This window comes from Hyperoodon ampullatus (assembly GCF_949752795.1).
Source record: "Hyperoodon ampullatus genome assembly, chromosome: 9".
Classification (NCBI taxonomy): domain Eukaryota; kingdom Metazoa; phylum Chordata; class Mammalia; order Artiodactyla; family Ziphiidae; genus Hyperoodon; species Hyperoodon ampullatus.
In genome coordinates this window covers 93,230,275-93,245,022 of record NC_136922.1, presented here as the reverse complement: position 1 = coordinate 93,245,022, position 14,748 = coordinate 93,230,275, and the positions used below count along the sequence as shown (strand labels likewise).

At 41.2% G+C, this 14,748-nt stretch overlaps 1 protein-coding gene across 2 annotated transcripts in view; it reads left to right on the top strand.

Annotated features, from left to right (window-relative positions):
• DGKI (diacylglycerol kinase iota) overlaps positions 1–14,748 on the top strand; it is a gene marked incomplete at both ends in the record, with an annotated part of 451,691 nt that overhangs the window by 148,489 nt on the left and 288,454 nt on the right. For both annotated transcript variants that reach the window (XM_079711562.1, XM_079711561.1), the window contains one exon: positions 11,403–11,511. In XM_079711562.1, the coding sequence (XP_079567688.1) occupies positions 11,403–11,511 (109 nt within the window). The remainder of the gene's footprint in view (positions 1–11,402; positions 11,512–14,748) is intronic.

The following is a 14,748-nucleotide window of genomic DNA, read 5'->3' as shown; positions in this document are numbered from 1 at the left end:
GCGGCCATGGCTCACGGGCCCAGCCGCTCCACGGCATGTGGGATCTTCCCAGACCGGGGCATGAACCTGCGTCCCCTGGCATTGGCAGGCGGACTCTCAACCACTGCGCCACCAGGGAAGCCCATAGTTCACTTTTTTGAATGTCATTTTTGATGGTATTTTAAAAATTTCAGTTTTCAATTTGTAATTGCTTACGTATAGAAATACAGTTGATTTTTGTATATGGCTTCTGGACACTATGACTGCAAACTCACATGTTAATTCTGATATATTACTTGGGATTTTACATGATTTTACATGACTTTACACAATCATATCATCTGCAGATTAAAAGTTTTACTTTTTCCTTCCCAATATATATATATATATTTTTTTCTTAATTATTTTTCTCTTTTACTATACTGGCTAGGACTTCTAGTACAATGTTGAATAGAACTGGTGAGAATAGACATACTTTGTTTCAGTATTAGGGGGAAAATGTTATGTATGTATGATGTTACTTGTGTATTTTTCAGACATACCTTTTATCAGGTTGAAGACTTGTTTTCTCTTTCTAGCTTGTTGAAAGTTTTAGTCATGATTTCGTTTTTGGTAAGTAGCCCTGCAGGATGCATATGAAGCATGAGGATCTGGGTAGTGATGAGTTAGTTGCTAGGGGGGCAGGGAAAATGGAAAGAACATGTACACTTGCTGGCCAAGCTGGATGGGATGGACGAAAGCCATACAGTGATAATGTAGATAAGTTGGGCTGAGGTGAAGAGACCTGATTTCTATTCCCAGCTCTACCACCAACTAGCTATTTGCCCTTAAGTAAGGTACTTTGCCCTCTACCTTGGACCCAGAGGTACAGCTGACAGCCAAGTTGATTTCAGAGAAAGTCTGGTAGAGTTGCAAATGTGACTAAAAGGTTTGAAAAATAAGAAATGTGAGAAGAGATTGATGAGCCTGGACTTCCTTTGTCTGCTAAAGAGAAGGCTGAGATGTACATTGATTTGTTACTGATTCTGGTTTACTGCACCAAGACAAACATTCACCAGCTCTCTAGTCTCTGGGTGCTTTGACATCTCTTTTCTTCAATACCACATGTTCCTGGGTTCTTTAGCTTTATTGTAAGTCTCAAGATCAGGAATGTAAGTCTCAAGATCAGGGAGTGGTTTATTCCCTAACCTTACTTTTAAGTAATTCCTTTATGGAGGTCTCTTCATCTGAACCATCTGAGGTGAGTTCTTTTTTTTGCCAGGACCCTTCTTTCACTGATACAAGTGGAGAAGACACATGCTCTTGAGCTTCTCTGTAAACCTAGCCATCATGCCTAGGGCTGCTCTCAAAGTAGGCAGTAGGTCTCTGCCTCTAACCCCACCCTCACCCCATCTATATTTACAATATTCTGGATTGTAGCTTAGGAAAATTATTTTAACTACTTTGGATATCATTTGACTCCATTTCTTTGGATCACGACGGTTTTTGCATTTCCATGAGTCTCTTTAGAGACTGTACATACCCTTATGAGGGAAATATCCTAAACTGTTTTCAGTTGACAAAACTGTTGGGTTATCTGTTCAGTGGCATTACCAGTTGAACAAGATTGCGGTGGAAGCAGTAAAGGTGCCAGGGTGACGGGAAATTGAAGGAGGTCGGGAAGTGTCCTAGCATGGAAATGGGGAGGGGGCTGTAAAGACAAGCGTTTCCTGTTGCTAGTTTTACTGGGAACAACCCTCTAGAAATCTAAATTCTTTCCCCTAAATTCTGTGGATTCCCAAAGGGCTTATGTTCTTAAGGTTATTTCTGTTCGCAGTCTCATGCGTTTTCTAAATTTGTTCAATTTCGGATTATCTTTCTATCCCAGTAGGCAGTCGATTCTATATTCATTGACCTAGATGTAAAATTTAGCCCCTTCTTCAATTTCCACATTCATAAAACCTCACTGCGTTTAAGCCAGGAGTAGACTTCCCTGAAGATATAAGAGCGGGTGGGAAATACGGCAGAGGTAAAGGACGTACTTCCATGACAGCATTACAACTTCCAAGTGGACATTAGACTGTGTTCTTAAAAGGCCCTTCTGCCCCCGCCTACCACACCAGAGCATTTCATGGGTCACTTCAAGCCACTGCATGCCCAGTCCTTGTACCATCTTGTCCATCCTTCCCTCCCTCTCCTACTTTGCCTTCCCTTCTCTTCCCTCCTTTTCCCTTTCAGAGGGAATGCAGATTGATGGAGCCTTTGGAACCAGACATCTGGGCTCCAGTCTTGGCCTCATGACTTCTGAGCTGTATGGCTTATATAAGTTCCTTAACCTTTCTAATGTCAGTTGTTCCATCAGTAAAATGGACATAATAAAATTACCCATTTCGTAAGTTTGTCAGGAGTATTAGAGGTGTTTAGTGGATGCCGTGATGGCTACCCATGTGCCTTCTCAGGACCAAGGTGCTTATTTTTCCAGCTTCAAGGAGTATTGGCTGCTGATGGTTCCCAGGCATTGCCCCAGCATAAAAGAATCTCTTGCCCGTGTTATGCCCTTCCAGGGGGCTGCCCATAACCAAAGACTGGTTGATGTGGAGGTTCAAAGTCTTGTCTCTGCCTGAAATTGGGACAACTCTGAAGGGCCATTCTGGCTCCAGAACTTTATGTGAGATCAACTGAGGTTTCTGTTAGAATCACGTCACAGTTGAGCTTCTTATTTTGCCAGTCCTGCTGCCCTCACTCCCCCACAAACCGTCCAGTAAACTTGATAACATTGGTTTCCAGCTTAAGAGAAAATGGTTAAAATAATGTCCAATGCATACTAGGTGCCCAATAGATTATTATTATTGTTGTCTGGAGAGTAAGATCATGTATTTTATGAGATTTTCCAGAATATTCCAGACATATGTGAAGCTGCACAACAAATTCTGATTAATAGTTTGACCCATGAGTAGTGAGAATGAAATTATCCCCAATTTTGACGATGGAAGAAGGAGTCTTGTTTGATTTTTTAAAACGTTATTTTATTAGAGCATATTCTAATTAGCCTGCTGCAATAGAAGCAGAACCTTGTTTCTTAGTAACTGACTCTTACCTGATACTCTTGGGTACTGTAATTTTGTTGTCTCTGTAGAGTCGATTAATTATCCACAACTGATAGAGGTGCTGGCAGTTTATATCCCCATAAAGTTAGAGGTTAACCTGTGAAAAGCTGATGCGTCATGATTTTATAGATCAAAGAAAAGTTAATGCCACAGGGGCTAAGGTCTTATTAACCTGCAGAAAGTTAACTACTGTTACAGCAGATTTAGCAGTCTATTTAGGCATTTCCTTTCTATAATAAATAGTCAATTTGTCATACACAATTTCTTATACACACTTTGATTTTGCATTTTTCTCCCCTGTTGTTTACCTCATTAATGAGTTAAATAAAACTTTGTTGGATGCTCACCATTTGTGTGAGAATGTTGTTTTTGACAGTGGTTTTTCCATAAGAATGTGTTTCTGTTTAAGTATTATTAGTTTCTGAAGGGTAGAATTATGATAGGAAGGTACCCAAAGTTTCACAGGGGCAATTGGAAGGGAGAAGTCAACATTTTGAAGTTAGCCAAACCCTGTCATAGTAAATCCAAATTGTGGGCCTAGCTTTGAAATGTGTGTATTTGCTATTAAAGATGTCTATTCGCTGGGGTTGCCATAACAAAGTACCACATACTGAGTGTCTTACCAATAGAAATTTATTGTCTCACAGTTCTGGAGGCTGGAGGTTTAAGATCAAGGTGCCGGCCTGTGGGAGGGGCTTCTGAGGCTGGGAGGGAGAATGTGGTCCAGGCCTCTCTCCTCTAGATGCTGTGGTTTGCTGGCAATCCTTGGCTTTCCTTGGCTTGTAGACACATCACCCTGATCTCTGCCTTTATTTTCACATGGCGTTCTCCTTATGTGCGTGTCTATCCAAATCTCCCCTTTCATAAGGACGCCAGTCATATTGGATTAGGGGCCCACTCTAAGGCCCTCATTCTAACTTGATCATCTCTGTAAAGACCTTATCGCCAAATAAGGTCACATTCTGGTACACTGGGGATTAGGACTTCATCAGATGAATTTTGGTGGGGGGAACACAATTCACCTCAAACAGTTTGATTACTTCTTCTCCATTCCCAAGGCTTACTTTTCCCCTCAACTGATACCTTAAGGAGAAGAATATCATTAGCTCCTGAGAGAATCCCAGTAAAAGAAATCTTGCCTCATTTAAAAATGAGGTTTATTGCCACATCCCACACCAGCCCCATGCCAGCATTGCTTTAAGAATGTGCTGATAATGAATTAGGATTGGGAAATAAATCCCAACAGTGGGTTCACAAGTTCTCAGGGGCATTTACCAGTCTGCTTTACAGATTAAACAAACAAATGCCTTTTTGGTATTGCGCTCATTTACATGAATATAATGAAATAATTCCAATGTCATTTGGATTGCATTTTAAAAAAATATGTTGGTAAATTTGTCTGAAGGGAGAGTGTGGTGCTGCTTAATTTTTCTCTAGGCGGTTAGGCAAGTCGGGGAAGAAGAATGATTCCTTTGGCAACCGTGGAATTATTTACCGTGACTGGGAGAAGGATCTCGTGTTTGAGTAACCCCTTTGAACTGCCTGACACGTAATGGAGGCTTGTCAAATGTTTACTGAATGAACAGAAGAGTCCAGGGAACCTGGAATATTTGAGAGCAATTGAATAAAAAGCACATATTTATTCAGAGATTTCCCACATACCTAGCTTTGGGGTCAGCCAGTATGTCTGAGAGAATAATAATAGCCGTGATTATTTATTGTGCATGCCATGTGCCAGGCATCCTGCACACGTTTAAAAAAAGTGATCCTAGCTACACTCTGAGTTGGATAGTATTATTCTTATTTGAAACAGAAGGAAATGGAGGCTAAGAGAGGTCAAGCAACTTGACTACATAGCTGGTGATGGGTAAGGTAGGGTGTGTTCTCAACCTGTGCGATCTAATGCCTCCCAAATTTGCCTCTATCTAGAAGCTTATGTTCTTCTTGTGGAGATCAGACACGTATAATTGAGGCAGTTACAAAATTAGGATTGTAAGAGGCTAATTACATCATATGTCTCTCTTGCTATGTAAGTATGTGCTGTCACCATTTCATACAAGTGTGGGGTTGTGTAATGGTTAAGTATGTATAATCTGGAGTAAGATGCCTGGATTCAAATCTCACTTGGACCTCTTCCCATCTGTGTGATCTTGGACACGTAGCTTAACCTTTTTGTGCTATAATTTTTTAAATTGTAAATTAGGGGATCATAAATGTACCTACCTCATTGTGAGGGATACATAAGAAATGTAAAATGAAACAGTGCCTGGCAAAATGTATTTCCTGCTAGAGGCTTCACAAAGGCAGCAATTTATATATGCTTTATTCATTTATGTATCTTAAACATCTAGAACAGTGCTTGGTATGAAATAGACATTCAGTAGTAAGTACACTGTTGAATGAATAAATATATTTCAGTATATAAATGCCAGGGCTTAGTCACATTAGCAGACATAATGAAGTGGTCAGATGCTTGTACATCTATGTAGAACAGTGGTTCTATGTAGAACAGTGGTTCTATGTAGTCCATGATTCATGCTAGAAATACCTGGAAGGCCTTTAAATCGACTGATTCTCAAGCCCCACTGCAGGCAGAGGTTGAACACTGCTGTTGGAGAATCACTGTGAAAGTAACAGCTACAACTGTAGAGTAATACAGGTATAACATGTTGAAGAGTCAACGCCAGTGGTGATTTTCTGAATGACTTTTGACCCTTAGGAAACTAAAGCCAACTTTTGTTTCAATGGTAATTATATTCCTGAAAATGTCAATATACGTTAAGATTGTCAAAAATTACTCTGTGTTCATATGTAAAATGAATTAAGATTTAGGCTCAAAAAATTACACAAGGTTTGTTCCTCTACATAAATCTATGGTGGGATATTTGGAATTTATGTGGGGCGTGAGACAATTTTTTATTGAGTAGACTCTCGTTAGCATGGCAGGCAGCTTGTCTGGATCAGCCTAGAAGCATTGTGGGCTGCTCTGAATATAGGCAAAGTTAATGGCAATGAATCGGGGGAAAGACACCACCATGCACCATAAGTAAGATCTTGCTTGAGGTACTTGGGGAGTTAAACCAAGGTACAGAGTAACTTTTGAGGCAGCTGGTTCCTTTTCTAGAACAAGGAGATGAGTTCACCAATCTTTAATGTGAAAGTTGCTTGTTTTACGAGACTTCATGGCTTAGGGGACCTCCTGACTCACTGGAGTGTCTCCTCCCAGCAGGCGGGGTCCTCATTCTATTCCCACAGGCAGCATCCCTGGGAGAGGGAGTTGGCAAGATGGAGATGGATTGATTATGGGAGCCACATCAACCTGGAATAAGAGGAGAACCAAACTGAATTGAGGGAAATTTGCAAAATGGATAATTAGAGAGTATCCTGGCTAAATAACCACTTACTTATGTGTTTTCCCATAAATTAAGAAAAGCTTCTGTTTATGAAGAGTACATGCTGCATGTTTCTTTTGATAAATATATTACCAAAATATTAACAGTATCATATGCCCTTTACAAATGTTGTAGCAAAAGATTCCATTTTAATGTTGATCACAAAGCCGTTTTGAGTTCTTTCAGGCTTCTCAACACTGGATTCTACCTCTCTTTGCCTTTATCTTTAAAGAGCTGCTTTGAGGGATTTCTGGCTCTCTCGGGAAAGAATATCACTGAAACGCAAGGCCTGGGATATAATTCAAATCATCCTAATCAGATTTCTCAGCCCTTGATCTAATCAACAAGCTGTTTTGCTTAGCTTCTTGGTCAAGTTCACTCATTAACTCAGAAAGCATTCATTGAATGTACGCTGTGTCTACCCCTGGGCTAGAACATAATAAGATTAGTAGATGAATTGAGCCCTGTCCTTTAAGAGTTTATAGTCTTACTGAATGAAGTGAAGGTAATAATAGAATGCTATTTAAAATGTATGATGGCTTTCGTACTTTAAATATGTTCAAGGTTTCTCATGGCAGGTAATTGACATTAACTTGACTTTGTGCACCTGAAACTCCGTTTTAGAACATTTTCTTTCAATGTCTATTTCACCGTTATTATCATGCTTCTCTTTTTCAAAGACTTTTTTTTTGCCATTATAGTCATTCCCTGACAAAGTGTTGTAAAATTAATAGAAGGAATCATTGGCATTTCACGGTTTTACTGACTGTGGGTTCGGGAGGATTCTGAGCAGGAGGAAAGAGCGGGAAGTTGATACCCCATTGATTTTTTTATTGGAACACATTGCAGCATAACCACCACTCCAACATGCATCAAATTCTACCAGACTCTTAAATGTCGTCTTTTGCAGCCAAGATGAATCCAAATAGAAAAATAACTTATACTAATTTTATTTGAGGTCTGAGAAATAATGAAATTGCTTTCTTATTTTGGAACAAAATGTGTATATGTGTATGAATTATTGGGAAAAAAACAGTCCTCTCCCACCCCCTTATTTAGAAGAATGGAAAGCTATAATCAGAAGTTACATCCCACCCCCTGTAGTACCTCTATGTATTTTTCCTGTTCTCTTTCTTTTTTTAACATCTTTATTGGAGTATAATTGCTTTACAATGGTGTGTTAGTTTCTGCTTTATAACAAAGTGAATCAGTTATACATATACATATGTTCCCATATCTCTTCCCTCTTTCGTCTCCCTCCCTCCCACCCTCCCTATCCCACCCCTCTAGGTGGTCACAAAGCACCGAGCTGATCTCCCTGTGCTGATCTCCCTGTGCTATGCAGCAGCTTCCCACTAGCTATCTATTTTACATTTGGTGGTGTATATATGTCCATGCCACTGTCTCACTTTGTCACAACTTACCTTCCCCCTCCCCATATCCTCAAGTCCATTCTCTAGTAGGTCTGTGTCTTTATTCCCTTCTTACCCCTAGGTTCTTCATGACCTTTTTTTTCCCCTTAGATTCCATATATATATGTTCCCTTTCTTATGTAATGTCCTTTCGTGAGGCCCATTTACAGTTACAAACTGGCAGCCACTTTGATGTTTCTTATTTATTTCCCCCCAATTAATGTTTCTATGTGTGGTAGATATACAATTTTCTTCTATTAATGTTACAAAAATCCAGCCTTAAATTTGCGTCCACAATGAGGAATAAATAATCAACAAAAGCCCTTACTTAATCATTTCTATTCACAGGCTGGGAGAGAGTATGATTTGACTGTAATTTCATTGCAGGGCTTATCCAGGGTTAAATGTTAGTATGTCTCTTATCTTATAGCCACATTGCTCTTCTAGAGACACATATATCCCTTGCATCCTAATTTGATTCTTTGAGCAATTTGCTGGCAGCCCTCATTAGCAAGAGTAATCAGGTTTTGGTGGTCAGTCTCCAACTTCTGCTGAATTAAACTCATTTTTCCTGTGGTTTCTACTGTGACAACAGAATTTTATTTCCTCTCTTCTTTCTGTTTTCTGATCACAACTCTCTGTGGCTGTTCATGAAAAAATGAAGGATTTGTGTTTTTCTCATTCACCTAAGATTTAGGAATTCTTCAGCTGTTCTAAGGCTTTGTGCTTAGGCACCATTTGGTTTTTTTTTTTTTTTGCTAGAACACTTAAATTTAGGTTGTGGTGTCTGTTAGGAAATCAAAAGTGAAACCTGTAGATTCAGACTCCCCAGAGATCTGGCTTTCTTGTGATAAAAACTGTGACTCAGAATCACCATACAGGATCTTTCAAAGCCAGAGAAAAGTACTAATGAAAAAATGCTAAAGGAGTTCTTTGAACTCAGGTGGAGAAAAAAATGCCTGGGGGACGAAGTCTCACCGTATAAGAATCTTCCGGTGTTCTTTCCTTTGGCTCAAGAAAATGGCATATACTTTGGATTGAAGGGCCAAAATGGATGTTGTTAATTATTTGCCTTGATGAAAGTGAGGGAGAAAAATATTGTGTCATCAGACTGTCTTCATTAAAGGCCTGCATAGCCTGTGATGGCTCTTTGTGGGATTATATAAAGCAAGTACATGGCCTTGCTGCCCAGTACTGGGAGCTTCTGAATATAGGCTACTGGCAAGCTTGATATGATCACTTCCAACTACTGAAGACCTATCCAGTGTTTCTGGGACTTCCTGTGTAGAGAAAGAGAGGAAAAAAGAAGGAGGAGAAGGAGGAGAAGAAGAAGCTTCCAGTGTTCTTTCCTTATGGCTCAGCAAAATGGAATATACATTGGACTGAGGGGCGGAAGAAGGAGAAGGAGAAGAAGAAAGAAGAAGCGAAGGGGAAGGGGACGGGGAAGCAGAGGAAGGCTGGACACTTGCTGAACTCTCAGACATACTTGATCCTTGATTACTGGCTATACAATCCTGGGTTCTCTTCTGGATTCTCCCCAGCCTTTCCTTGGGTTTTGGTCCTGCTGTTCATCTTGCTCACCTTTACAAATTGCACGAATGGGTGGAATTTGCAGAGATCAGTGAACAGTACAGGGAGATCATCTGTCTTCTAGAGTCCAATAAAGCTTGGATTCCGCTGGGTTATGATGGGATTCACCATATATTTGGCCATCACTGCCTTCCTCTCCCCATCTCACTATCTGTCTGTAGCCTTGTTCCTCTGTATGAGCATCTGGGCCTCCCTGGGGACTTGGTGCCTCTGCAGGTGTAGTGTCAGAGATGGCGGGTTCTTACTACAGTGTTTACATCCTATGAGACAGGCTGCAGAGAGCTAATGCAAGTAAAGTAGGTAATGAAGTGGCTGGTGCTTTCCTTGAGACTCCCCCTTGATAGGCCTGGGGTAGTTAGTGCCCCCTCTCTTGCTCTGTCAGCCTAAATAAAGAAGTAAACTGAAGCAAGCTCAAATGACCAGAAATTGAGTTTATATGGGAATGGCAGAGGAAGCGCACTGTGGGACACGCAAACTATAGTAAGCTATGGGCGAATCTGTTGATAGTTTCGGACGAACTGGTCTTATGGTCAAAGAGAGCAAAGAGGGGAGAGTCCAGCCAGAATCCAAGCAGCAAGTTCATCGGTTTGAGGATGGGGAGAGATTCTTGGCGAATGTTCATTGTTTGAGGGATAAGTTTCTGTCTCCTGTAAATCAGGCATTTACTGGAAATCCATCTCTTAGTTCTTATGTTTCGTTTGCCTGAGGGCACATGTGTGAGACTCTCCATTTCAAATCCTCTGGTTCCGTTTTAGATTAAAATCTTTTTGCACTCCCGTGGAGCAGTGTGAAGCCTTTAGCGACAGAAGGAAGCACCTGGGAAGCAAGTGTAAGCGCAGATTCCTGCCCCCCCCACCCCGCTCAGACCCACTCAGGACTCAGAGCTGCAGCATCACAAAGGCCCGCCTGATTCTAGCTCAGGTCATTCTCAGAGCACACGTGGACCCTCCCGGAGAGGAACACTCCTCTCCCGCTCAGGGAGCCACTTAGTTAATCCACAAATCAGCACTCCCGTTTAAACTTGAGACCATTGTCTGACATTTTTGATGGAGCTCTTCAGAAATTGGACTTCTATTATTCATGATGGTACCACAAGCTCTCTGTGGGTGATCCCTGCTTTCTTCCTTTATCTTGCTGTCCTCATTTTCTCTACTAGGCTCTTATCTCCTCCCTTCCCTTTGCTCAGCAACAGTCATGTTTGCTTTGCTAAAGCAGCTCCTCTGATTTCTTATCTTTGCAGACCAGTGTCAGGCCCGACTTTCTCAACCTCTCCTGATTCATTCGCTCCTTTCTGACCCAAATTCTGTTACGCTACACTCAACAAACCTAAAATCCAACCCATGTGTTTTGGATTTTTCTTACCACGGACCTTGGTAAGATATTGGTCTTTCAGCGTGTGCGATTTCTAGGATACAAATCGCTCTTTTCCCATTTAGAACCTCAGGCCATGTGTAGAATTCCTCTGCAAGGGTAAGGGAGGATGTTCTTGAGATGCATAAGACTGAATTTGGGGTGGGAGCCAGCTTGGAGAGCTCTTTGATGGGAAATGGAGGAATTTCAATCGAAAACCTCATGAGCCTGCTTTTCTTGCTTAGTCTCTGGCAGCTTTAAAATTGTCTAAGAATTGGGACCACCCCAGCCTTAGGTCCTTTTCTGTAAACACAGAGACCTGCATTCCGCCCTCTGCCCTGAATAGGGGCTTACATTTTAACTTCTGGTCCTGAAGCGATATCACCCTAAGGTGGTCCCCTCAATCTCCCTGTCTTTTGAGACCTGCCACCCTCTGTCTTCACCATGCACTTTAGAGAGATATATTCCAGTACATTTGCAAAGGTCTTCACATGTGGAAGACTAAGTCAGGCATTGTTTCTACCCCACGGGAACTGTTTAGCTCTGTATTACCTTCTGATGTTGGTTTTCCTTTGTGTTTCTTCTTGCTGCAGGAAAGCAATCTCCCGGGCGGGCCTGCAGCACCTGGCTCCTGCACATCCCCTCAGCCTTCCTGTGGCCAACGGGCCAGCGAAGGAGCCCAGAGCGACTCTGGACTGGAGTGTAGGTGTCGGCTGTTTCATTTCAACATCATTCCATTGCATGTGCGTCTCTCTCATCCTCAAGATTCCTGTAGCTACAATTAATAATTTTCAATATTGTTCACTGATCCATCTTTGGGTATCTAAGCCCTGGCTCCATTTCCAGATTCCTAAGAACATAGCTCCTTTATATGAAGTCAGTCGTATTGAAAACTAAAATAAAAACTTCATGAATCCTTTGAAGCACTATTGCCTGGGTTTGCAGCTGTGAGATAAAAAGTACCTCTGTGCACATGCTTTATTGGTCCCTGCCAAGTTGATGATGAATAGAGTTTACTCTTAGGGACATCACAAAGTCCAAGTTTGATTTCCTTAGCTCAAGCTGCTTTTTCTTTTTTGGTCCTTTTTTTTCTTTTTCTTTTTTTTATTCTTTTCCTGTGAGAGGATGACCTCACTTTACATTCCAGGCACTCCATGTCCTCCTGTTTGCTATACTTCCTCCCCTAACCCAAAGATAGATGGGTCTCATATCAGCGGGGTGGGTATATTAGCTGGTTTTTAAAAAAAAAAAATTTTATTGAAGTATACTTGATTTACAGTGTCATGTTAATTTCTACTGTACAGCAAAGTGATTCAGTTATACATATATATACATTCTTTTTCATATTCTTTTCCATATGGCTTATCACAGAATATTGAATATAGTTCCCTGCACTATACAGTAGGAACTTATTTATCCATTCTATATATAATAGTTTGCATCTCCTGTATATTAGCTGATTTTAATGTTTTACCCAAAAGACATCTACAAAAACTGTTACCTTGAAGATTGCCGTCTGAATTTTTTTTATTGAGAGACTTCGGTGAGTCAAGTTCTTGGCTGAAGACACTTTTAACTGTGGACTGAAAGGCCTTGTCCCCTTTCTGAAGGAATGTAAGAAACAGTATGAAGCTAGAGGAGGGCTGCTCTGAGATTCTGCCAGTCTGGTCTTAACGATGAATCTTGTTTAGCATTTCTGGTTGAGTTGAACAGAGGGGATAATCCGTGTTCTTTTCCTCCCATAAGAAAGACTATGGCAGGGTGGGGGGAAGGAGAGGAATTTTTAAACTCAATTTTATTTTTAGCACATAGGCTATGATTTAATGTCCTTTAATACTATAATATTTCTCCCTCTTTCCCAAGAACACACTTAGTAACATCCTTATTTTATACTCTGGACACATACCAATGTATGCAATGTATGAAGTACCTGGCAAAAGACTGGATTTAACTGAAATGCAACTTCTTCCTTGATGGAGTCCGAGAGTGCTCCAGTAGCGCCTGTGTACGTTGAGCTGGTGTTCAGGAAGACTGTTCCTCTCCTCGAATGTCCCTTTATTCCAGGACAGTTATTTAATAAACTCTTAAACCATAAGAGGGAATAGAATATATTTACAGCAGTGCTTACATAATTAAAAAAGAATTAAATATATAAGCAAACAGGTAAATTAAATAAAAAAGGGATATGCATGGGCCAATGATGAGAGTGTGTTACAGGGACCCCAAAAAGTTAGTTTAATATCCATGGTGTTCCAAATCCTCTGATCCAAAGTAGTAGGATCCTATCTGAGATGCAAGATTCTAATGAGAGAGAGTTTATATCATTTAGATAGAAACATCCATTAAATCATTTCTCTGCCCCTTTTGTGACATTAGTCAAGTCACTTGATTTCTTTCAGCCTCAGGGTCCTCAACGGTAGAGGGGGACAATGGTGACCCCTCCCTAAGGGGGACTTCAGGGCTGTTGTTAAGATCAAATGGGGCAATGAGTGTGAAAGTTCTTTGTAAACGGTACAGCCGGCAGGTTTTCTATTCAGAAATAAAGTAATTGACAGATTGGTTGATGGATCACCATTTGTTGAGTACCTGCTTTGTTCTAGAACCTGTGTTAGTTCCTTAGGATTCTGAGGTGAGAAAGATATGGTTTCTGCCTTCAAGAAGCTTAGAATGCCATGGGCAGAAGAGACATTGACGGCTAAAATACAGGGCAGCAACAGCTAGAGTAGAGGGGTACAGAGAGCATCACTGGGGTTGTGAGGAAGGACGCCTCCATCCCCATTTGATGTTGGAAAGAGTTACCAGAAAATGCTCTTAGAAAGAATTTTCCTTCCTGAGCCAAAGCTTGACTAGAAGGTATTATTTTTCTGATTCCTGTAGAGAGGTATAGCCTCTAATATTTCATCACAGTGGTATTTTTGGCTGGTGGTGGGTGAACTGCAATACACAGTTCGGGAAGAGCAAATAGGAAGTACGGCTGGGTGCGTAGCTGATCTTTAACCCTTCATCCCCTTTGGTTATGGCTACCCTGTCTTGTGGCCTGATGAATTATCATGGTGGCAGGAAACACTTCGGGGATGTTTAACAGTGGAGGTAAAATGGAAAGCCTTCTCTGAAGACACTCCATCTCAGGGCTTATTTAGAGATCTGATGTGGAAGGAGTTGTAAGACGTGACTCTGAAAAAATCCCTGTAATTGTGGGCTGATATTGCTGTTAACAAACAGAAGCCAGCCTGGTACTTCCTTAAGACAATCATGTAGAAGTAAAAGATTTTTCTCAGAAGAGAGGAAGAAGCAGATCGTTAAAAACATTTCAATGACTTTTTTTTTTTTTGCTGAGACTTGCCCTTGCTTCTAAATTTTTGGCTTTTCCTAACCTAAGTGCTTTACACCAAGTTCATTTATGTTACTTTAGTTTGCCTGCTTGTTCAAGAAGCTAAACCAGGCTTTTCTTTGTTCGGTTTAAAGTATAAGACTAGTCCTCTGGCTTGACCTACTACCATTCTCTTTATTCTACTCCCTTGTCTGCTTCTCTACAAAAAAGCAGCGTGACCACTGCTCTCCCTCTATCAGCCCACTTTTCTGGACTAAATGCATTAAAATGATCAATCTTTAAAAAAAAATTTTTTTTAATTTTTGGCCGTGTTGGGTCTTCATTGCTGCACGCGGATTTCTCTAGCTGCGGCGAGCGGGGGCTACTCTTCATTGCGGTGCGCGGGCTTCTCACTGCGGTGGCTTCTTGTTGCAGAGCATGGGCTCTAGGCGCACGGACTTCAGTAATTGTGGCACATGGGCTCAGTAGTTGTGGCTCGCGGGCTCTAGAGTGCAGGCTCAGTAGTTGTGGCGCACAGGCTTAGTTGCTCCACGGCATGTGGGATCTTCCAGGACCAGGGCTCAAGCCCGTGTCCCCTGCATTGGCAGGCGGATTCTTAACCACTGTGC